We start from the raw sequence: 25,542 nt of genomic DNA on the forward strand, positions 1-25,542 counted from the left end.
CTTGATCTGGTTTGAGGTCTTAGAAGTCTGCAGTTTACTGCAACTTGACCCAAACGTCAACTCAAGATTATGAAAATAGAGAATGTGAAACAGAAACATGGGAAGATCCAGGGGAGTAGAATACGAAAACAAAAAGAAGAGAGGGGTGTTGTGGAGCTTAGTGTTACTTTAGTTAATAAAAGCCACGGGTCTGCAGGTTTTTGAACCTTCTATGAAGGACAATGTACAAAGAAAATAAGACACTTTACATTTCGCTCAAAGAGACAACAAATAAAAGTTTAGATATACAAAAAAAAAAAAAAAACATTATTAAAAAACAAAATCACAAAAAAGTAACAGATGTAATAACAGGAAACTAGACTACATCTCATGATTAGGAGGGACGAGTTTTACTTCTGATTTTGTTTCCCCAAACAAACACAGTACCCAAAAAAAAACAACAACTGGGGGTTCACCACTGATACTTAATGGCAGCGCACATAGTTAAAATAATTATATATGTATATAATATACAAAAGCTACTCTATCATTTAACAAAAAGTTCAAGGAGTGGGCAGACAAATGAAGGTTGGTCGATTAGTAATTAGTTAAGAAGGTTGTTCAGCAAGAATAAATACTCTCATCTGAAGCTTTCACAAATTATATATATGTAAAAAGGCCAGAGTAATTTAAAGCAAAAGTTCAACACTTTGAGAAATACACTTATTTGCTTTCAGGAGAGTCAGATGTGGTGTTTGACATCACTCTCATGTCTCAGTGCATATGTGTTGGTTAAATATACGGCTCTAGCTAGCAGCTGTTGGCACACATGGTAAAGACGAGAAAAAAAAAAAAAGACTTTAAATGCAGCCCAATCATGATTGATTTTGTATAGGGGCCCATTTCAGCCGGTTTAATGGAAAAAAAGACACTGTGACTCAGTATAATGAGAAACTTTATCAAAATAATGGGTTAGTGGGGTCATTTCTCATTAACTGGAGAAACTGAGTCTATTGTGAGAAACAAAAAAGTCATTATTGTTGAGATACTAAGTCAGTATCTTGATAAAGTTTTTCATTTAAATGACCTACAGGATGTTTTTTTGTTTCACCACACTGGCAGAAATGGGTGTCCACAGAATGGCAGCACAGCAAGTCAGACAGACAAGCGGCCTGTCTCTGATTGACCAGTAGAAAAAGGATCCCCTGTAGCTTATGGACCCTGGAAAGAGTAGTTGTTACTGTGGTAACAACTGATGGGGATCCTGATCAGTACAGAAACATAGAGAGCTTACCAAAATAAATCAGTCTTTGGGCCAAGCTAAGCTAACTTGCATCATATTTACCATACAAACATCTAAGTGGAATCAATAACCTCATTTAAATCTGCCTGAAAGCAAATAAAAATCGCATATTCTCCAAAATGTAAAAACTGTTCCTTTAAGAGATAAAATCTAAAACCAAGATCATTTTTAACAGATGTCCAGAACTTCATATCACTTATGGAATGACTTATTTTACTCTTACAAAATGTTAAATGTCCCAGTCTTTTAGCAGTCAAATACACAGCTATTTCCTACACATCAATTTCAGTGCTTATTTTCCCATCAGGAGCTAAAATTTGCAGAAATCTTGGAAGTAGCAAAATAAAAAAACAGGACAACTTGAGAGGTGAAATGAGTGAGACGTTTTTAGAGGATGGAGGTGGTTTGGCAGTGGAGCTGGATGATGCAGGTGAGCTGATTGATACCAGACAAATGAGTATTGATGGTTTGGTGCCCTTGTTTGTCGTATAATCCCACAGGGACAGCATCAGACTGGTGACGGGGATTCAGTTCGTATTGTAGCAAAGACTGCTGAGACTCGAGGTCCAAATGACACAAGTAAAAAGGACAACAAGGAAGTGTTGGTGGGGAGGGAATAATAAAGTTAAGCAATATAAAAATACAATACCACAAAAAAATGAAACAGTACACCTTTTTTTTTTTTTTTTTTTTTTACAAATCTTCGTTATTGCAGACGTAGTCCACTAGGTCTGTGACTCCTAACAGGTCGTCTTCGTCTTCGTCCTGCGCCGCCATCTCCTGGCCAACCAGTCCGTTCGGTGCTATGGCAGCGGCTGGTGTAGCACTGATGTTTTTGGGTGGCTCCAGATGTGGGGTGAGGCCTGGAGCAGCGGCAGCGGGCCGACCAACGAGGCCTTCGAGGCTCTTTATTGGGCTCTGTCCGTTGGTGGGTGGCAGCTCCACCTGATTGCAGTCCACTGGGTTTGTTCCCTTTGACTCCTCATCTGTTTTTTCAGCTGCTTTCTTCTCCTTCGGTTTCTCCTCCTCCTCATCTTCGTCGTCATCCGAGTCTATGCGGTTCACACGTTTACGGACGGGGCGATCCTCCTCGGACGATTCGTCGGAGTCGTCGTCCGAGTCGTCTTCTTCAGAGGCTCTCCTGCGTTTTAGTGCGAGACGTCTGCGCCGCTGCCGGGAATCTTCCTCTGAGGAGTCAGCTCTTCTCTTCACCCTCCGATCCCTCGACTCCTCCTCAGAGTCTCTGGAGAAACTCGCTAAGAAAAGAAAACAAGAAACCTTTAACCTCCTGTAGTTCTGCCAGGATCACCTCAATATACTTAACTGTTAATAGTCACGAGAGCGTCCCCGACTGAGAATTTTCCTAGTCGACCAGTAGTCATCATTTAGCGCCATCAGTCGACTAGTCGCCTGCATGTTTACGATATGAATGTAATGATTAAATGATATATTTTGGTGGTTTGAGTTGAAGGTGTGAGAAAGAATAGTGTCAGTAACATTGTTAACACTGTGCTACATTACAGAGAAATACAAAAGCGTACTAATGAACCTTCATTAATATAGGCCTATATTTTATCTACAAGTGCACGTCACACACTGAGCGAGTCGCCTGTTAATGACGCTGTGGGCTAATGGGCATGTAGCTACTTCCATGTTTCAGATGATACGTCATGTTTGTAGTTGACCAATGAAGATGAGTTTACATATCACCTTGGGTTCGTCCTTCACCTTCTCAAAATGATCCCACACTTTGGATTTCCTGCCCGACATGTTATTAACTAGCCTGTGGAATAACCGCAGGTACCAGCCCTGGAAATTAACCTGACTCCTGTCTGACTGCTGAGCGTGGACACTTCCTGTGTCTGTCCTTTCAAATTAAATTCCTACATGGTCCAGTCATATAGGTTTTGATAACTTCAACAAGGCGCAGCTCCTGATAGATTTTCATGTTTGTTATTTTTATGCTGTGACTAAGCAACCAATGAAATCTTGCAAACTAATTACCTTTCTGGTCGACCAACGTTTGGTTGACTATTAGGGGGCAGCCCTAAACATCGTAATTAAAAACAGTTCTGTCATCACAGCTGCCATTAGTGACAGAAATATGACCTCTTTACATACTGTATTTGACATTTTTTTAAGCTGTCTAACTGCTGATTAAATCCGAGCCGAAAACCACTCTGATCCAACTAAATGTACTCGACCTAAAAAGAAGAAAAAAAAACCCATCCTGTAGCACGCCTTCATTCTCTTTGTCTTTAATAGGAATTGTCAACTGATTTCACACTGCAGACAAGACGGTGTGACTCACCTCCTCCCTTCAGCAGATTTTTCTCCTTGATTCATATTTATAATATTCCTCTTATATTGTGATAACACTGTAAAGATTAACGTTTAGTTTGCATCAATGTGATTTTCTTGAGTGATATAATCTAGTATAATAAGTAACCTTATCTGTATCTCAGTTTTATTTCATGAAAGGCAATTAACACCGTCAATATAGATATTTTCTGATAGCAGTTCCTCTGCTGGAGGCATAAAATGTCATGAAATAGGATTGTCTTGAAGTTTCAACAGAAACTGGTGCAACTTGACCCTATATTGATAGAAACGGTGTCTAAATTTATATCTTGCTTGAAAATATATTGATTTATTGTACATAGTGGTTTTATCCCCCAGCCCTATTTAAAATGTATGTTTTTATTGCTTTTATACCTTTTACTTGTATCTATTCATTACATGTTGTCTTCTTTTGGTCTTACCGTTTTTTTGTAGAGCTTTCTATTATCATATTGCTTTCTGATTATCCTGCTTTTGCTTTGTCTGTCAAAGTACCCTGTAAACTCTGTCTTTAAAGGTGGTATGAAACAGTTTGTTATTTCATTGGTTTTTTTAAGCATACATCTCATATTTGTGATTTATTCATTCATTTATATGATGGTTTTATTCGAATGTTGAATGTTCTATCTGCCCTGCACCATGAACTGAGCATGTCAAATTGCTGACCACTTTTATGACCTTTTTATAGCCCTGAAACACAAACACACACTCTCCTTTATCTGTCCACACACATAGTTGATGTGTGCTGAATACAGGGAAGAATGAAAATTGAAATAAAATGGAAAAACATAAATTGCGTTCAACAAAAAGAAGTTCTTAGTGTTGAGGGAACTGTGTTGTAGCACTCACATGCTAAATGATGAAATTTCTCAGTAGCCTCAGTTATCATTAAAGTAAGAATATATATATAGCATATAGAGTTTCATGTCAAGAGTAATTTAACGTCGCTGTCCATGGTTCTGAAAAGGTTTATGATTTTGTTTTTATGATTTTTAAGTAGGTAGCCATATTAGTTCATCTTTAAAGATTTCATGTTTCACTTTTTACAAAAGGGGAGGCTAATAGTATCTCGGGGATGACAACTGGCAAAGAAGGCATCATTATTTCAGCATTGTGTTATCAAAACTGTGTGTTTGTGACTGACCGTCGGTGTCTGAACTGTCCTGCTGACGTCTGGGTTTCATTTTGGCTCGGTTGGTTTCTGCCTGAGAGCCTTCGGACTCAGACGTCTCGCAGTAGTTCACCTGCTTCTTCTGACTCCGCCGAGACCGCCGTCGACTCATATCCAGATCACTGTCACTGTACTCGCTGGAGCCTTCAGTCACTGGAGACACAAAATAATAATATGATGGGTTATAAATGTATGTGGTTAAAATCTCCTCCAATGAATACAAGCATTAGGAGAGAAAACCTGAGAATCCTCTGAAAGAAAATCTATTTCATGAAACACCAAGTGTGCAGCTGCAGCTAATTATGAATTGTCTACAAGCTACAATTATTGTCTACAATAATCTATATACCTATTTCATCTTCATCATCTTCCTCATCTGTCTCATCTTCCTCATCATCCGAGTACCCTCTCGGTCTCCGCCTCTTTCTGGAGCTCCGTCGTCGTGTCGGCAGCTTCCTGTACCGTGATTTAGTACGATGCCTTCCACTGCTGTTGCTGCCAAAGTCACTGTTGTTAGAGTCCGCCTCCGACTCAACCTCCGTGTCATTTTCTGACACGACAAACTCCTCTTCCGAGCTGTATCAAAAAAATTAACAAATGCACAAATGTAAATATTTCATGGACAGAGTTTACTATTCAGTTATAAGCAAACCAAACTTATTCAACACCTTCAGAAAAAGCCATGAGATTCATCAACTGAGAAGAAAGGTCACTGCAATTTCCTTACCTTTCACTGAGGCGAAACTCTTCCTCACTTTCCTCCTCGTCCACGGTGCTGTCGCTGTCCAGGTCATTGAGTCGCCGGCGTTTTTTCCTGCGCTGACCGGCAGGGGGTCGTGGCGGACGGCCGTTCTCCTTGCCCTCCTCTGCTTGAAGGATGGCTGACATATCCTTTCCTCTGTGGCCTGTGATGTTGGCCATGTCTTTACCCCGACCAGCTCCTGTGAAATACACCCCTCATCATTACCTCGTCACAGAACATTTGCTCAGATCTTTACAAAAAAGGTTTTAAAGTATGGGAAATATGCTTGTCACTTTTTTTTCTTATATTTTTTGAGGGGTAGTTATTCCTTATCTGAGTTGAGGGACTAAGGACAGAGGGTGTTGTATTCTCAGGGTTTCTACACCTTTTCCAAAGTCACATTCAAGCACTTTTCAAGGATTTTCAAGCTTTTCCAGCAGCAGCTGTGGTAAACTACATATTTATACATATGCTCAGAGGCAGCGTTCTCAGGTACACCTGTACAATCTGCCACAATCCAACATATTTTAATTATTTATCTAAAAAGCAAATTTCTCAGTCAGACAGTGAGTTATTATCAAAGTCATGCAAATATAATTTCAAGCAGTTTCAAGCACTTTATTCAAAATCCAAGCATGTTTCAAAACACCTTGAAAACACTACATTAACATTTGAGTGTTTTCAAGGGTTTCCAGCAACTGTAATAAGGGAAATTATATATTTCAAGCACTTTTTGAGAACTGACCTACAGTTTGGCATAACTCGTGAACTTGTTGGGTCTGACTCCAGCAGTCTGAGCAGCTGACAGCAGCCATTTGTACATCACAACATGGCGAAAGGAGCTAACAGCTACTCCTGGGAACATTAGTGGCCATTTGTAATTTGGGTTGAGCAACCACAGGCCATTAAACTGGTATTTGCCAAGCACGCTGGACAAGTAACAACAAGGGGTTAAAAGCACTTCTGTTACTTTTGACGGGAGGGAAGGAGGGGCGCATACGTTTTGGGCCTAGCCTTGGTGCAGAGACACAATTACAGTGAGTACACCACACAGTGTTGAGTTCTTTTGAGAGTTAAATGGCCAATAGATTCTCAAACTCAGCAATTCCTTTAGGGTACATCCAAGTACTTTCAAGTACTTGACAGAATCGTGGTAACCCTGTGTAAAGTCCCTTGAGGCAAATTTGCAATCTGTAATATTTAGCTATATAAATAAACTTGTCAATGATACGTTCACACTCTGAATATTAAGCTAGAACCAGCAGCCGATTGGCTTAGTAAAGCATAAAGACTGGAAACAGGAGAAAACAGTTGTCCTGGTCATGTCCACATGTAAAAACGTGCGCCTGCCTCAAACGGTCACTAATTAACACATTATGTCATGTCTGTTTAATCCACAAGGGGTTTTGTGCTGGGCTGTTTCTTGTTGTTTTCACACTTTGGTTTTTGTATGTATTTGTGAGCATCAAAGATGCTGGTGTGCAGATTTCGGCATCGATCTTTTCACCAAACTCTTGACAACTAAAGCACATTTTCTAAAATGTAGTGCTACTGCTTAGATTTTTTATTTCTTTTTGAAGAGTAGAAAGTCCTCGTACCTCCGCCCTCTGCTTCTTTGATGTCTTCCTCAATTGCCTCCTCGATCGCCTCATCGAATTCATCAAATCTGTAAAATTAGCATTGACAAGAATACATGTTATGGATCGTAGAGAACGTCGTACTTCATCAGTACATTAAATTTATTTTCTGCAAAAATAATTAAAAGGATCAAATTCTAGTTAATTAGCATTGGCTGCTGCAAAGATGCATTAAATTCATCAAGTCTAAATCTAAATATATCTACATTACATTACATAACTTACTGTATTTTTATATTATATGTTATTTCATGTATTCTTTTCCACTTCAATTATATATTTAGTATTCTTATGTTGTGTTCACACTGGGCACCAATAAAACAATACCTGCGAGTGAATTACATGTAAAGTCTGTAAAAAGATGCGATTAGACTCAAATTCCTGTTAGTGATGCGAAACATGCAAATTAAGGGGCGTGAATGAAGCCAGTAGTGCAATTTCGTGTCATGTGCTTATTTGCTAGAGTTGAAAAATCTCAACTTCAGCGACCAATTGGCACCATGATAGCCAATCAGCATTAAAATCTTCCAGCGACGTATGACGCTGAGGATTTACCAGCAGAAGTTCATTCATCGATTCTGCAATTTCAGAATTTCAGGCAGGTATGATGCAGGTCAACACAGATAATATTCTAACGTTCAAACAAAATTTCACTTCGTGTTTGGTGTGAGCACAACATTATGATAGTATTATCACTACATCAATACAATTTTCATGTAATTGGAGGTATTGTTTTGTATATAATGCACAGTATAAAGCTTTTTAATGTAATCACTCATTCATTTTATTTCTCACTTTTGTTTGTATTTATTTAATTAAAATAGTTCTTTATCTTTTTTCTTTCTCTGTGCTGCTGTGACACGTGAATTTTTTTTTAGGTGTCTTTATAAAATAAACCAGAGTGTTTTTTGGTCTTACACTTACACAAATCATCTTAACAATAAGAACCATTGAATGTAAAAAGTAAAACTAAAATCAGAGTATAAAAAATGACGCAAAAGAAATGACTTATTAAATACAAGAAAATCAGAGCACAGACCTGTAGCTGATGGATTTCTTCGCCCTCGTTGACCTTCGACCCCAGCTCTTACTTCTCTTTGTGTCTTTCTTCTCTTTGATGATGATCTCTGGCTTCTCTTCCTCTACCTCCACCTGTAAGAAGTAAGAGTTGGTCATTTACTGTCACAAACATCAACAGGTAAATGTGTAGTTCCCTTTCAGTCGATTCACTCGGTACAACACATATAGTATGGGATATCACGCCCCTGCATGGCCTGACTGAAGAAACCTCTATTCACGCCTTTAAGGCAGATGATCTGTGGTGATGCATGTGAGGCATGGCCTCATGGCATACACTGAACAAAAATATAAATGCAACACTTTTGTTTTTGCTCCCATTTTTCATGAGCTGGACTCAAAGATCTCAAACTTTTTCTATATACACAAAAGACCATTTCCCTCAAATATTGTTCACAAATCTGTCTAAATCTGTGTTTGCCGAGATAATCCATCCCACCTCACAGGTGTGGCATATCAAGATGCTGATTAGACAGCATGATTATTGCACAGGTGTGCCTTAGGCTGGCCACAATAAAAGGCCACTCTGACTCTCTTGTTCCGGAGAGGGACAGGGCTGTTTATTTGGATGAGCCAGTGTCTGCTGAAGGCCTGTTTGGACAGTCGCTCGACGCTATTCAGACAAAATTTGAGCTGAGAAAGAAGCAGACAGAAGCCCTGCGCAGCATCATCCCCAGACGTGATGCTAAACCAAAGCGGCCTGCCAAGCCGACACCTCCGCCTAACCCCAAGAGGGCAGCGCTGCCTGTGAGTTTGAGCTCCCAGCCGGTGAAGCAGCAAGCGTCGGGCCAAACCCCACGCCAGTCTGTTTGGAGCAAGGGTCCACCACCAGGCCTCCAGAAGGGTTCAGCGCCTAGGAGGAAGAAGCCGCACTCATTCTAGCTCTGGGAGTGGGCCGAGAGGGGCTCCAGCAGCAGGGAGACACTGCTGCCCCTCATCTGTTGCCGCCAAAGAGGCCGCGTTCATGTTTAGCTCTGGGTGAGAAGCACTGCACTACCCTGACGCAGTCTCCCAAGCACATCCCCCCCATCAATCTTACAGACGCTTACTTTCACATAGCAATACACCCGGACCACAGGCAGTTTTTAAGGTTTGCATTCGAGGGCACGGCCCACGAATACCTGGTGCTGCCGTTCGGCTTGTCACTCGCCGAGATAATAAGTCTGCTGGCAGCGAGGCCCTGGGAGCTTCCCCTCCGCAGGGACCTCCTCTCCCAGGCGGGAGGGGAGGTGGTTCACCTGTGCCCAGAGCTGTGGCGGTTGCATGCCTACCTGTTGAAAGGTCCAATCTAATAGCTAACGGCCTGCCCCCAAGTGTGGTGGCAACGATCCAGAGTGCGAGGGCGTCGTCAACCAGGGGTTTGTATGCTTACAAATGGCGGGCGTTCGAGCAGTGGTGTCAAGACCGAAATGTACTCCCATTTCAGTGCTCTACTGTGGATGTTTTGACATTCTTCCAGGAACTGCTGGATAAGGGTCTCTCTTTCTCCACAATTAAGGTCTATTTGGCCGCTATATCTGCATGCCATGTTGGTTTTGATGGAGTGACACCAGGCGCTCATCCTCTTGCCATGCGTTTCCTAAAGGGAGTCCGCAGGCTGAGGCCTGTGATTAAACCCAGCGTTCCCTCATGGGATTTAGCTTTGATACTTGAGGCGCTTTGTGGACCCCCATTTGAGCCTATTGAGACTGCAGATATGAAGTTTCTTTCATATAAGACAGCACTACGTCTTGCTTTGGCTTCTGCAACCTCTGCGACCTCCATGCGTTATCTGTACATCCCTCGTGTACTCAGTTCACTTTGGATGGCTCTAAAGTTACATTGCGCCCAAATGCAGCATATTTGCCTAAGATTATCCCTGCAGCCTATAGCTCTATGACGTTTGAGCTTTTGAGCTTCTGTTCCCCTCCGTTTGCTTCCGAGGAGCAGAGGAGGTTACATTTCTTGTGCCCCGTGCGTGCGCTATGTACTTACATAGACTGCACACAGAGTGTGTGTTTATGTGACCAATTGTTTGTCTGTTTTGCTAATCCAGCTAAGGGTAAAGCTCTGTCTAAGCAGCGGCTTTCTCACTGGATTGTGGAGGCTATCTCCCTAGCATACAACAGCAGGGGTCTTCCATTGCCTCACAGTGTGAGGGCACATTCGACCAGGGGCATGGCAGCATCATGGGCTTTATTTAAACGGGTATCTGTGAGTGATATCTGTGCTGCAGCCAGTTGGTCATCACCGCACACTTTTGTCCGGTTTTATCGTTTGGATGTGACAGCCCCTTCAGTGGCTCACTCTGTCCTTTCTGCTGGGTCTACGATGCACTAGAGTGCTGGAGGTGGACTCCGGTTCGGTGGCTGCTCTGCGGGGCGTGTATACATGTCCCATACTATATGTGTTGTACAGAGTGAATCGACTGAAAAGGAACAAAATGTTATGACTATAACTTCTATTACCTGAAGGAGAGGAATGAGGTACAACACTAGGTTGCCCCGCTGCGCAGCTGGGCTCGGTGAAGAGCGGCTATCGAACTGAAGAATGACTGTGGCGACGCAGGTATATATGTGCGGGCGGGCCATGCCTCACATGCGTCACCACAGATCATCTGCCTTAAAGGCGTGAATAGAGGTTTCTTCAGTCAGGCCACGCGGGGGTGTGACACCCCATACTATATGTGTTGTACCTCGTTCCTCTCCTTCAGGGAACAGAAGTTATAGTCATAATATTTCGTTATCTGGTAAAAATCACACATTGAGCACTTACCGAGGGTTCGATGATGTTTTCAACACTGATTCCAACATAAATCAGACGCTCTTTCCTGGAGGATATAACACACAGTGAGAAAGCCTTTCAATGTCAATAAGGTGCTCAAGTATCAATCAACCCAAACCAATATACTCTTCACTGGTTGTTAAAATAATTAGCATGTGTGTTTTAACTTTTCAGTCGTGTTCAAATGTTGGCAGCCCTGCAAAGCTTTCACAGTGAAGGAGCTGAAACTTTCACAGTAACAGGACAACATCGATTTGCAGTCTGACAAAACTATCAATGTTTATAATCAGTTATCTCTTTGCGTGATCTTTTCTACACCAAAGCAGAAACACATTCAAGTAGGTGCAGTAAGTGCAGCATCACTGGCAGTCAGTGGGAGTTAGGCTGCAGAACTTACACAAAAAAATAAGTGTTGGTTAGTTCATGAAAAGAAAAACTGTTTGAACAGGGACCAAATGAGCCGAACTACAGGTGTAATGGCATCCCAAATCTACCTGAGACCTCCAATCACAGGTTATGGACAAACAGGAATGTTTCTCATTCAGATTAATTTCATTTGAATGATTTTAAGAGAGACAGATGTTTTTTGATTTGTCTGGTGGCCAAATGCTGACATTTTTGGGGGGATTCCTGTGGGATGGGAGTCAATTTCACTATTTATCACTTGACTGGGACAGGACAGAAAGTAAACAGGAATGGGCAGGACGGGAATCATAATACTGAGCTAGCAATGTGAAGTCAGCAGCTATCAGTTAGTTTCCACAGAGCACAGGAAATATATATTATAAATATAAATATATATGGACCATAAGGAGAATATTATCACAATCATGATGCTAATTTCTGTTAGAGCATTAGAGGTGATTTCTATTATGTGTTAGCATCGAGCTAACTGACTAAGTGCTAGTTATTTGCAACATGGTTGTGGCAAACGAGCAGTTATGCTAGCTATGCTAAGAGCTATTTCAGCATTATGCTATACTGTATAGTTGAATGAATATACTTAGTTGTTATAAATATGTAGTTCTAATATCAATAAACGCTCTTTTCATTATTATTTAGAAACACAACACAGGAATGGGAAGAGACTCATTTAGTCCCAGTCCCATTTTTGTGGGAGTGGGATTGGACAGGATTTTAAAATCCACTCCAGAATCACCGTCTACTGGTGACCCCTGAGGTTTATCTTTGAACCTCTTTGGGAGGTCACAGTCTCCAGGCTGGAACTGCTAGCCTAAAAATGACCCCCAAACAGTCAACAAACTATTCAGCATTAGAGTATTTGTGGTTGTATTGGACTGCATTATACGATAAGATGTTCCTGTTGTGTTGCCTACCCTCTGTATAGTTGTACATCTTTGTTGACATAAGAGTTTAAAGTTTTGCAAACAAAAACTAAACTACTATTTGAAAAAACACACCAAAGGTAGGTGGCAGTGAAACAGGGACTCAGTTTGGGGCAGTCAGTATTATTTGTTGGGATTTTTTGGGTGTCACTCAATCCCTGACAAGACGGCTGTTGTAGTATGTGCACATTTTTAATGAATGGTACAAACAGTACAAAACGTCTTACCTTCTCACGGCCCGTTCCTTCTTTTTCAAAGCAGCGTCGAGATTTTGGAGCTGTTCCTCTAATTTGTCACAGAGCAGCTTCTGCAGAGGGGATTAGCAACGGAGACATTAAGACACATGATCCTATTCAGTTTATTTTTTATTTAATATTTGGTGCTTTGACTGCTACGTACATGTTGACAGGGTGGACAGAACCATTCTCCATCGGGGATGATCATGAGGGGAGGCCTCAGACAGGCTGTGTGGTACCCGCTGTCACATGAATCACACAGCAAGATCTGCGAAGGAGATGTTGACAAATGTTAAAGGGAAAGGTTTTTTTTCAATCATGTAACACACTGCATTTGAAGTCCACAGACACGAAATAAAACTCACAAAAAACCTCTTGGTGACGGCAATTTTAGACCAGTTTCTGGTTAAACAAAAAGGATCTTACCCATTAACAAAAAGGTCTGTCTCTGTAAGGATCCTTTCCAGAAAGTTATCAGACAAACAGACATTTTCACATCAGCTGTCTCTACCCTCTCTCTTTTTTCTTCTGCCTGTTTCTCACTTTGTAATTTCAGTTTTAACAATAACTTGTTTATTGATTAGAAAACTGAAATATAAGTTGGTACAAGTATGAGATGCTGTGAGTACCCACCAGCTCAGGGTGATTTGGAAGACCACAATGTTTGCAGGGGTCGTCATTAGGAGGTAGGTCGTCGTCTGAGGATGTCGAGGAGTCCGAGCTTCGCCTTTCTCGGTTACGATTCCGCCTCTTTCTGCTTCGCTCAACCTTGTAGTCTTCGTCACTGTCGTCCTCTTCCTCGCTGTCGTCGTCATCGCTGGACTCCTCGTCGCTGTTGTCGTCGTCATCTTCTGAGCCTTTCTTTTTACGGCGCGTTCGTGTGTTGGACCACCGAACCCTCCGTCTCTTTCTCCCCTGAAACAAGCAACATGTTGACTTTCAACAGAGCGGATGAGTCAAAGGACAACTCAGTAAATATTATGAGTACTTGAGGTACATTTTGCTGATAATACTTGTATACTTTTACTTAAGTAAGGTTTTAAATGCAGGACTGCTGCTTTTATAATTCACTATTAGCATATTCACCTACGGGTAAACTGAGGCCACATCTGCACTTACACGTCTTTGTTATAAAATAATGTTATAAAACGGAAACAATCTCCATACACACAAGCTTTTTGGCACCATTACAGAAATTATCTCCATCTACGTATATTAAAATGCTCCAATACGCATATCACATGGACTTTCACGTACACTGGACATGCGCCTACCAGCGTGAACAGGAAGCAGATTGTCTGCCCTGCCGTTGGTTGGTTTGTGACTGAAATTTATTCAGTTACGGCAAAAAATAAGACAAGAGATTTCTTTGCTGGGACCAACGACCAGGTGGAACTGTTACTGAAAGTAACACAGGAGTATATCGAGGACAGGCTGGGAGAAAACAGACTGGGGGTAATTGCAAAGCAAATATGGTGACATATCAGAGCGGTACCTGGAGTATTAACCACCGCCGGAGGAAGCTATAGCAAGGAGAAGGGAGTAGCCGCAAAGGAAGGATGAAAACACAAAAGGTATGGAAGCATAGCTATAATGTTTTGACTTGACATGTGACCATATCAGAAAGTGAACGACAAGCAATGTGAAGTCAAGACAAGGCTATGCTTTATAGATTGTGCTTGAATTTATTTGAAAACAAAAAAACAATTAACTTGTTAGACTCTGACTTGGAAAAGTGACAGACCAGGCTGAGGGTGCGAGACGAGTTCAAACAGGAAACCGTTCTGCAATATTCTAAAAACCTGCCGGTTCGCACCAATGCAACTAGATGAGAAGGTGAATCATCTCTATTCAACAACTACATCTGTTCTGATTTGCAGCTTTTCAGACTTATTTTGTGACTGAATATAATTTGTAGCTTCTTAAAATATGAATGAGGATAGTGATAGTGAGATACTGGCTACAGCTGCATTTGTCCTAGTGATGAAACAGTGAACAACAACTGGGCTTTAAATCACTGGTATGGTCGTTCTATTTGATGAAACTTTAAGAAAGATGCTTTGAAAAATACTTCCATGGTGCGATCTAGTGAGCGACCTTACCTTAGGTTTAGGCTGGCCCTCCTGATCAGCCTTCTTCTCTCTTGGTTTCTTTTGAACAGCTTTCACCTCCTCGTCCTCCTCCTCCTCATCCTCGTCTTTTTCTTTCTCCCCCTCGCCTTCCTTGCCCTTCTCAGGCGGTGGAGCAGCCTGCGACTTCTCCAGCTTCCTGTCGTGGATCTCCACCACCTTTGGTGTTGGCCTGGAGATCCTCGGTGATCTTCGAAGAGATCTCCCTGTGTTCGAATCGGACTCAGAATCTGCTTGTCTCTCCTCTCTCATGAGCTCAGCTTTCCTTCGGTGGACTGGGGCCCTGAGTTTTTTCCTGTGGGAAACCTTGGACCTTGGAGCTTCCTCGCCGTTCGCCACCTCTTTTTTTGATGCAGAATCCTCGTCTTCACTTTTGCTTTTATTTTCCTCATCAGCGGGCTTTTCAGTATCTGGCTCTTTGCTTGGGTGGTCCTCTTTCTCTGCTTCAGTTGAGGATTTGCTGTCGGTTTCTTTGCTCACATTCTGGTGACCAGATTCGTCCATTTTGGTTGAGGGTTCGCTTTCTTTATTAGCATGTTTCTCCGCAGTTTTTGAGGGTTTCTCTTTTGTGGAATCTTCTTTATTTTCTTTGTCTTGACACAAGGATTTCTCACTGTCATTTTTAGGTTCATCCTTGTCAGTGTCCTTTTTAGTTTCTGTGTTTGTGTCCTTCTTAGTTGTCTTGTCCGTGTCCTTTTTAGTCTCTGTGTTTGTGTCCTTTTTAGTTACCTTGTCCGTGTCCTTTTTAGTCTCTGTGTTTGTGTCCTTTTTAGTTACCTTGTCCGTGTCCTTTTTAGTTTCCGTGTTTGTGTCCTTTTTACTTTCCTTGTCTGTGTCCTTTTTAGTTTCTGTGTTTGTGTCCTTTTTACTTTCCTTGTCTGTGTTCTTTTTAGTTTCTGTGTTTGCATCCTTTTTAGTTACCTTGCCTGTGTCCATTTTATTTTCGTTCTCGGTGTCCTCTTTAGTCTCCTTGTCTGCATCCTTTTTAGTCTCCTTCTCGGCATCCTTTTTACTTTGTGATGACGGATGCTCTGCTTCAATTCTTTTAGGCTTTTCTTCTGACACCTTTTCCCGTTCTGTGTCTGGTCTTTCAGCTTTTTTATCTGTTTCTTTAGAGACATTTGTCTTCTCAACAGCACTGGGTGGTTTATCTTTCCCTTCAGATGCTTCCTCCATCGTCTTACTTGCAACCGAGTTAATCTCAGTTTTGTCATCCTCTTGTGGTTTTGTCAGATCAGGTTTAACAGCCACTGCTTCTACCTCCATGGGCTCGGGCATGGAGTTGCTTATCTTGGAAACATCAAGCATCGTACTGTCCTCGCAGTTAGCAGTTTTCTTTGCATCTTCAGTCTTCTCCGTCCTCTCTGTCTTTCCTGTGTCAGTCTCAGAGGCTGCACTGGTTTCCACTGGCTTCATCTCTGAATCTTTAATGTTATCCTGATTCTCTGCAGGTTTACATGATTTGTCCAGCTTTTTAATCACTGACGACTCTGTGCTCTCTTCAGTGTTGGATGTTCCTTCTGATTTCTCACTGATAACTAGTTTGTCGGTCTTTTTACTGACTTCAGGATTCCGTGTGGCTTCTCGGGTCTCTTTATCATCACTGTCTTTTAGTATGTCTGTCTTTTTAATGACAGATGATGATACAGCCTTTTCAGAGTCAACAGATTTTTTTGCAGGATCTTTGTCTGCACACAAAGACGTTCTGATGACTCCTGGCTTTTCTTTCGGGGCCGATTTATCTGAATTCTCTGCTTTAGTTTCCTTAGCATCACTCATTTCTGTTTGCTTCCTTTCTGTTACATTTTCTGACGTCTTGGTTTCTGTCGTATCTACACAGGCTGGTTTTCCCTCCGAATCTTTTGATTCAGCTTCTTTGAATGTGACTTTTTCCGACTCACCATTTTTCTTTAACGTCTTCTCTGCGGTACAAGAGTCTTTTGTGGTTGCTGGTTTTGATCCTTTTACTTTATCATGCACTTCATGATTAGACGACTTCTCACATGCCTTACTAACATCTTTAGGTAGAGGCGGCGGTTCTTTTGGAGGCTCATGTCCTTCCTCTTTTGACACTGTTTCCTTTTCTACATTCTTATCTAGATTTTTCTTGGCAGGGTCTGCTTGTTGTGATGTCACTCTCTCTGAGACCTCTGCACTGCAAGCTTCACCCTTTTTATCCTTTGTATCCTCCTTGTCTGTGGATGGAGAGTCTTTTTCTTTCTTTTCTACAGCTTTACCTGCATCTGCTTCATCCGTCCGCTCTTTATCGACAACGGTGTCTTTTAGTGACTCGCACAAGTGACTCTGGAGGCCTTTCTCTGACACAGGCTGAACTTCACCATTAACATGATCATTTATGCTTTGCACTTTCTTAGTCTGCTCAGGCGTCGAGTCAGCTTTAGGAGCGTCCTTGACCTGAGAAACAGACGGGTTTTGCACTATGATGCTGCTATTTTTTTCAAAGTCTTCACTAAACTTCATTCCTCTTTTTTTCAAAGGGATCTTGGCCTGCTGGTCGTTCTTCAGAGCTTGTTGAATCTCCTCTGCGCTGTTCTTCTTGGCCTCCTCTCCCTTTTCTGCCTTTAATGATAAGCATGGTGCCTCGGAGGCGGGTTCAATTGTTGCTGTGCTTGTTTTATTGTCCGGCACATCCACTGGCTCTTCTTTGATGCTCTGGGTTTTTGTACTGATGTTGAGATCCACTGCAGGCTTTTCTGAATTGAGCTCCGCTTCAGCTTTGCCTTCAATGATGCCATTCAGAGATGATTTGGCCTCTGAAGTTTCTGTTTTCAAGTCATCTTTCTGAGCTTCTTTTTCATCATTCTCTGTCTTTGGTGAGACTGGACCGACAGCCTTGTTGGAGTCTTTGTTCTCTTCATCAGACGTGTCCTCAGTCTTTTTAACTTCACCTGTAATAAAAAGATGAAATAGAAAAGATCAAATTAACGCTTGTAATAAAAGAAAAGAGTACAAGTAGGAAACTTTGATTCATATCTAAACATACATACTGTGCAGGATTTTCCTAAAAAAACATAAAGACTCATACAGAAATAACTGGACTCATTCATGACTTATGACCCACCAGAAGTGTGTGGTGGTGGATTATTTTGCAGAGACTCTGTGCTCTGCCTGCATTTTCTGTGTTCTCAACGTTTATGGGTGTGTACTAGGGATGCACAATTAATTTTGTATTTTACACAACAAACAAACATAACATACATTGAAAAGTATTGTATTTCATGTCTCCATCTGCTGGTGGGACATCATGAGAAGAGTATGCATGTATAATATGGTGTTCATTCCACTACAGAGGAGACCTGATGATCACTAAAATTAGGTGGCGAAAAAAAAAAGTGGATATATTGATATTGGTATTGGTTATTGGCCAAATTAGTTGTTATATATTGGCATATCAGATACTGGCAAAAAATCCAATATTGTACATCCCTGGCGTGTACTCCTACAGGGCTCAGGTGAGGTCAGGGCTTTATAAAATGGTAGCCACAAGGTGCCAGACAAAACAAGATAAAACAAAACAAAACAAAAAAAAAACCAAAAAAAAACAAACAGAGACAAACACAGTTGGGCTAAACGCCCAAGGAGTGTGAATCTGGGGTTGGCTTTTACTTTAACTTTTGTTGGTGATATTGTTTACAAACAGTACCCAACAATCCTGCACAGTATACCTCTAAATCATAGGTGTCACATAACCATGAAAGAGGGATAGGTAGAAAAAAAATTTAAACAAGAATTACAGTTCGTATCTTCAGCGACTCAATGACTGCAAATTCTTTGATCGATATTTGGTACATTCCATCCTCTTCCAGTGTTGCCAACTCTGCAACTTTCTCACTAGATATCGCAATCTCAGAACTCATCAGCTATCGACAGACGACAATAAAGTCTCGGGGGGGAGGGCCAATATTTAGGGCTGATCCAAATTCACTAGCGAATACCTGGGCCAAGACTTCCTCTTACACATGCCACTCACTTTGGCTAATCTCCATGAACAGATATCTGCATACGAATGCAGATATTTTAAACAAGCTAATATAAAGCCAATATGGTGTCAGACATAGCCGATGGGTTCTGAGATTGCATTTCGGCCAGTGCCCTATGACTCTCCACTACCTGCTATTCAAACATTATTGGTCAGTACTACTCGGACTACAAACGGAAACCAAAAGACTTCCAATATCCTTCGCCTACAGATTCAGCATACATATATGGAATCTGTTTGTAGAGATTATAGATTTAGCAACTTCTGAACTTGCACGGACTTGTATTTGTGTAGCACCTTACTAGTCTTCCAACTACTCAACACGCTTTTTTACCCTACGAGTCACATTCACCCATTCACACACGTTTACAGACTGGTGGCCGAGGCTACCATACGAGGTGCTAAACAGCGTTAACACACTCACACACTGATGGAACAGCCATCAGGAGCAATTTAGGGTTCAGTATCTTGCTCAAGGATACTTTGACATGCAGACTGGAAGGGGGAAGGGATGGACTGCTGATCTTCCTGTTAGTGGACGACCTGCTCTACTTCATGAGCCACAGGCGCCCACTTTGTGACTTTATATCTAAAAAGTGACTGGCAACAAATCTAGCAGCTTATTCAGACCATCGGGGGGAAAGCAAGATATATCTCATATTGTAATTTACTCCCATGCATGCTGCTCAGAGTAATCATAGTCCACGGCTCTTCCGCTAGCAGCGTGGGGTCTCTGGCCCTCTCTCCTCGTGCACCATACAGCAGGTGTGGGACAGGCAAGACATAAGACTGGTTATATGAGACTTGGATTATACTGCACAAGTTGTGTGAGAGTTTGTCAGCAGATGTTGGCTGTAGAGGTGTGCGAGAAAAAATGCCTTCACGAATTCAAGGTAACATGCTGCAAGTACTTGATATACTGGTTTGTAGGTAACTGAAGTGTTCCTTTAACATGATAATGATTTGCCTCAGAGATTCTTCTCACTGCAATCAACCCAACTAAAAGTGCTTACATTTGACTTTGGAAAATAAATAAACACAAACAGATAGTTTATAAGTCTAAACTTTACCTTCTTCTGCTTTGTCTTTACTCTCTTCACCATCAGGTTTTGTTTCCTCTTCTTTTTTTAACAGTGCAGGGTCAATTTGTGTCTTCAGCAGAGCCAAAACCTCAGCCAAGTCGTTTCTATCTCTACAGGAAGAAAAGAAGATAAATATAATCATGCCTTTATCAGAGTAAATAACACATGAGGTGTCTGCTTTTACAGAGAGCATTAGCATTTACATTTTATGTCACGGTGCCTGCAGCACGTTTCATCACTTCTGTCTGCTTACCTGACGATGCACTTCCATGACGAGCCGTCCAAGTCGTCCTGTTCCTCAACATAAAGGCGAACATTGTCGTCCTGGTCCAGTTGAAACCAGTACATCTGACCGTCTTTGTCCCGGCCGATTGGCTGCAGACGCATCTTATCTGGGTCCTCCTCATTGATTGCAGTTTTGAACTTCACATTTTCATCAAATTGACACTCGCACAAATACTGGAGACAAAAGAAAGGCACACAATGTTTTAAATGACATCTACCTTGAAGATGCACTGTTCATATTTTTAAGTAAAATTTAACTTTTATTTTGGTTCTATGAGTGAAAAAATAATAATTTACTACAGATTTTTTATCTTCCAAATATTGATACTAATCCAGTATCAGTCAGGCTGTAATTCATATTAATTTTTGAGATAATTTAGTTTGATGGTCAAAGCCAGGCCCCACTGAGAAAAACAGCAATTTAACATTGCTGAACACAAGAGCTGCTGGTCTACTGCTGCCTTCATCAACTTCTTTATTTGTGTTATTACGTGACTTTGGTGTTTTAAAGGGTTGGTTCGGATTCACCAAAGTCACACAATAACACAAACTAACTGACTTATCGAGGCAGAGGTAGACCACCAGCTCTCGTGGTCAGGGAGCCACAATTACTGTTTTTGTCAATGGAGTCTGGTGCTTTGACGAGAGCATAGATGGAGAACAGAAACAGCTTCTCCACCCAGCCCTAATAAGAATATACAAATGAAACCTTGTCCTGTCCTGTTCAACAAGCTAACATTGCTCCTCATCAGCATCAAAACAAAGGGCCTTTTTCACAACCCTACGTTTTGACTTGTCGTAGCAGAAAAAGTGCAGGTAGACCTTAAACTCTTAACAGTGGCTCAGGCCCATTTATTACTTTCTTAGGCTGCAGCGGTGCCTCTTTCATTAAATTATTTTTTGTAACCCCTTTAAAGCTGCAGAAAAAAAGCACAATTGAAATATGTGAGGAAACCAGACTGCCATTTAAAAAAAGCAAGAATCACAAAGCACAGTGAGCTTACTTTAAGTATCCCCGTCTTGCACTCCATCTGCAGCTCCTTGTATCCTTTCTGTTCGAGTTCCCATGCCCATGTTGTGTTGAACTCTTGACATATCTGCAAAGAAACAACACATTTAAATGAGCAAATTAATGCATTAATTAACTGAATTAAATACTTAACTTATTTTTGTCAAGATACAATATGGACTGCATCTTGGGGACTGACTCATTTACTGTGGTTAGACTTACCTTCACAAGATATTTCTCCCATCTGTCTGCTGACACCGACTTGCCAATCTTCCTCAGCAACTTGACATGAAGATCGACCAGCAGCTTTGGAACTGAGGAAACATCAGAAAGACAGAGAGGTCACTCACAATTAATTACTATGCGCAACTACAGCAGTTAAATGCAACATACACATTTATGCAGCAGTGATATTAGTAAAGTCTTAAGTGTAGAACTTGTAGTGGAATATTTTCACAGTGTGTGATGGTACTTTTACATATGTAAGGGATCTGAATACTTCCACCACTGCATAAAAGACACTTTAAAAAAGTGGAAAAAACCAACAACTTTTAACTAAAAGGGAGAACTACAGACATAAATCCAAACCAAACACATAAAGGGCTGCTACCATCTGCAGCTGAGGTACATAAAGGCCCCATTTGACACAGTTTGAGAATTTACAGTATTAATTAATTAACTAATTGTTATTAAATAAGATCTGGCACTGTGTCCCATGATAGCTTACCAATCAGCATTAGAAAACATTTTCTAAATATAACACAGATGTATAGCGCAAAAAGTATAGTATTTCTCCACTAAAGATAAGATAAGGTAAGATAAGACTTTATTAATCCCACACTGGGGAAATTGACACGTTACAGCAGATAAAGAGTCAAAAATAAGGGGGGAAAATAAAAAATTACATAAAAATAAAACTATAATTAAATCCATATACACTATATACACCTTTCACATATACAGATTTGGTATGTTCATGATTGATAAATGCCAAGGATCACTGAAATACACACACTGTGTAATATTCAATGACTGAATATTACATACACTGAAAGCATTATATTTCATGTCCACCTGTTGGTGGGCCACCATGATTGCAGTGTGCATGTATAATATGATGTTAATTCCACTACAGGAGAGACTTGATGATCACTACAATTATGAGGGGGGAAAACAGTGGCTATATTGGTGTCTGTATCAGCTATTGGCCAAATTAGTTGTTACATATTGGGATATCAGATATAGGCAAAAAATCCAATATCGTGCATCCCAAAATATAACATACAGATTTATAGCTGCAAAAGTACAGTATTTCCCCACTTAAAACAATGATAAGATAATATAAGTCTTTACTAAGCAGACCAGCTCAAGAGTCATTAAACAAGATATAAAAAAAGAAAAAAGAGGAAAAAAGCAACCGAGTGCTAAATATGATCAAAAGATGTCACTAAAATTCAAATAAGACAGAAATAAAATATAATAAATTAATATATAATCTATATATACAGTTTGTGTGCGGTATTTTTACTGTAAAATAAAGAAATATGTGAATATTTTCACATCGGGAAATTGCACAGTAAAGTTACACATGTAAATAAAAAAAGGATAAGTACATATAAATGTGAATATTTATGATTATGAATACATTTATAATCTGAGGTCGTTGGAAGGTCGATCTGTATGATCGATAATAATAATAAAAAAAATAATTACGATGGCCAGCTGGTGTTTAAAACACGTTAAGTATGAGTTCAGTGTAACGGAGCAGATGTCAATATGAGGCGAGATATTAGACACTCAATCAGGAAGACTTCAGATGAGGATGCGCATGCGCAAAGCGACTTTTAAAAAAAAAAAAAAGTCAAGTAATCTATAATAAACAGCGCAACCGGAAGTAGAATGACTTTGCCTTTATATAACCGTACACGAAGATTTATCAGTGGAGTTTAAATACTGGTATATGTATGGATATCATACAATATTAAAATGTGTCTTATAAATACTAAATGCAAAACGATAACATCAGTGTGTATTCTTCACGAATACGATCGTGTTTAAGGCGCCATAAAAGCTGTATTTTGAAAGCGTTCGCCGGAAGTCCTCGTGGTTGCGGGCAACTCGACACGAGCAGAGCGAACCACTACATGGCAAAATATTTTAACTGTAAATAAAGTGCACAATCGCGTGCCCGTCACAGACGATGACATCTTCACACACTGATAATCACAATCCACGATGTGTTGCACGAACTATAGCGATCTTCCCTGCCTCATAAACACTGTTAGCACCACACATTAGTGTCTGAGTGGTGTTACGAGCGTTAACAGCGGCAGATAAAGGCTGCTTGGAGAAAAATTAAGCCCTATTCAAAAGCTAAAAAGTGAGAGAAAACCTCGAATAATTCGGCGGGCTCACACCTGGATAATGATCTAATTATGCAAAGACACATTTTCCACTTCGAACGGCAGCTGTGAGACGCAGTTAACTTCTATTTAAGTAAACACGAAGGTTAGAAAACCACACAATAACACACAACTAGCTAACATAGCTGCTAGCCTGCTAGCACGGTACCATTATTAATGCAATGGTTGGAGTCTCTCCTCCTCCCGTTGGCAACTGGAGGTTTTCTGCCCTACCTGAGGATGTGTCCTGCAGATATCTCTCCAGCTGAGGAAAGGTGAGCTCCGGTAAGTCCAACAACGCTCCGTACCTCTCCAGGAACGAGCAAATCACGGCGTAATTTGGACACAAACCGGGGGAAGAACTCGCCGTTGCCGCCGAAGCAGCCATCTTTTCCACACCAGTGTCAAGCCAGCCGGAATCAAATAGAGTACTTCCGGTGTTAACAAAATAAAGCGTTGATTTTATTTATTTATTTATTTAACATCCAGATTTTGACGCTGCATGACGGCGGATTTATTTTATTTTATATACTATATATATATCTATATATATATATATATATATATATATATATATATATATATATATACACACACAGAATAAATGGCTTTGAATAAGTGAGCCCAGATACACGTCACTGATATTGACATTAATTAAACTGAGTATTTGTACACCGTTGTATCACTGCTTTTTTAGTTGAGTAAAAGCAGTGGCGTAAGGAAGTTATGACAGGCCCAAGTGCACGTCATCATGCATGCATTGTCTTGACAAAAATATCAAAAACAGTAGGAAATTAATCACTTAATTAAATAGTTTTCATAGTTTATTTATAGATTTTATAGTTTATATAGAAAAAGCATATAATTTTGATTTAATTAATAATATTAAATTAAATAGTTAGTATTTAATTAAACACACACACATGCACAGCACACATATTTAATTTATATTAAATTAAAAATATTCTTTTTTATTATTATTAACTTTGAACACAGGTGTATTTCCATGGTGGCTATCTGAATTGCAGGAGCCCGCTTTCTCTAAAGGCCCCTCCACCTCAGGGGCCCCATTGTAATTGCACCGCCTGCACTGTTTATATTTACACCACTGAGTAAAAGATGTGAATACTTCTTTCATCATTGCAGTCTGACATCGCAGAGGTACAAAAGCTACACATTACACATTACTTTGTATACTAGCTGTCAGACAAAATTTTTTACTTTGTATGAATTAAGCTCAGATAAATTTTACACATACAGTTCAATTTTTTTTCCCATTTATACTTTATATTTCATGGCTTTAATTTGTATCATAGTAACACTGGGTGCTTTTCTGTACAGTTTTCTCATAGTAATATCATTATAATGTAACACACACCTTTGTAATTTGCATCTAAATTACTGTTTGCTTTTACTTCTCTTTTTGTAAATGCATATTTTTATAGTTATTATTTTTGATCCATATATTCACACTATTTAATTATCTTTTTAAGAAAATAAATAAAAACTTAACGAAAAAGACACTACTGAGGGTTTATGACTGATAATAATGATAGACAGTGTTAATTAAGGTTCATTTTAAGAGACACAGCAGTGAATCAAAGGGGACAATGTAACCTGCAGTGATAACACAGGGATGTCGTAACATTTCCCAAAGCACGTGGGTAAAGTACCTTTTGTCCTGCAGCACCCCAGCAGAGGTCAGTGTTGTTGAGAGCATCATCATCTGCTCTCTTACAAGGAAAAATCCTGTAAACGTTACGTAAGTAAATGCATGCAAGTTTTATCAGGGAAATTGAGTTGATGTATTGAAAGTAGATAAAATGTCCCACTGTTATACTGTTATATATGATATTATTAGATTATTATTACTCATTAAATAATGTAAAAGCAGGATTATCCAGTTGAGCTGGAGCTCATTTTAGCCTGTTATCTAATGATTATTTTCATTATGAGATAACATGCTGATTATTTTCTCCATTTATTTATGGTGTCTCAATTACCCAGAGCCAGAAATGAAACCTTCCCAACCTTTGTTTTG

At 40.3% G+C, this 25,542-nt stretch overlaps 1 protein-coding gene across 1 annotated transcript; it reads right to left on the minus strand.

Annotated features, from left to right (window-relative positions):
- Window positions 1-279: 279 nt before the first annotated feature.
- rsf1b.1 (remodeling and spacing factor 1b, tandem duplicate 1) lies at window positions 280-23,904 on the minus strand. The gene is made up of 16 exons (XM_049591238.1): window positions 23,736-23,904; window positions 21,322-21,413; window positions 21,095-21,187; window positions 20,059-20,264; window positions 19,794-19,915; window positions 14,697-17,632; window positions 13,228-13,509; window positions 12,758-12,862; window positions 12,586-12,665; window positions 11,004-11,058; window positions 8,212-8,324; window positions 7,134-7,201; window positions 5,521-5,734; window positions 5,143-5,369; window positions 4,767-4,946; window positions 280-2,538 (listed from the first exon to the last, which is right to left on the minus strand). Exons 1-16 carry the CDS (start codon window positions 23,887-23,889, stop codon window positions 1,976-1,978), a joined length of 5,490 nt encoding a protein of 1,829 aa, XP_049447195.1. The 5' UTR covers window positions 23,890-23,904; the 3' UTR covers window positions 280-1,975.
- Window positions 23,905-25,542: the final 1,638 nt, after the last annotated feature.

The sequence above is a fragment of the Epinephelus fuscoguttatus genome, linkage group LG12 (assembly GCF_011397635.1).
Source record: "Epinephelus fuscoguttatus linkage group LG12, E.fuscoguttatus.final_Chr_v1".
NCBI classification, from domain to species: domain Eukaryota; kingdom Metazoa; phylum Chordata; class Actinopteri; order Perciformes; family Serranidae; genus Epinephelus; species Epinephelus fuscoguttatus.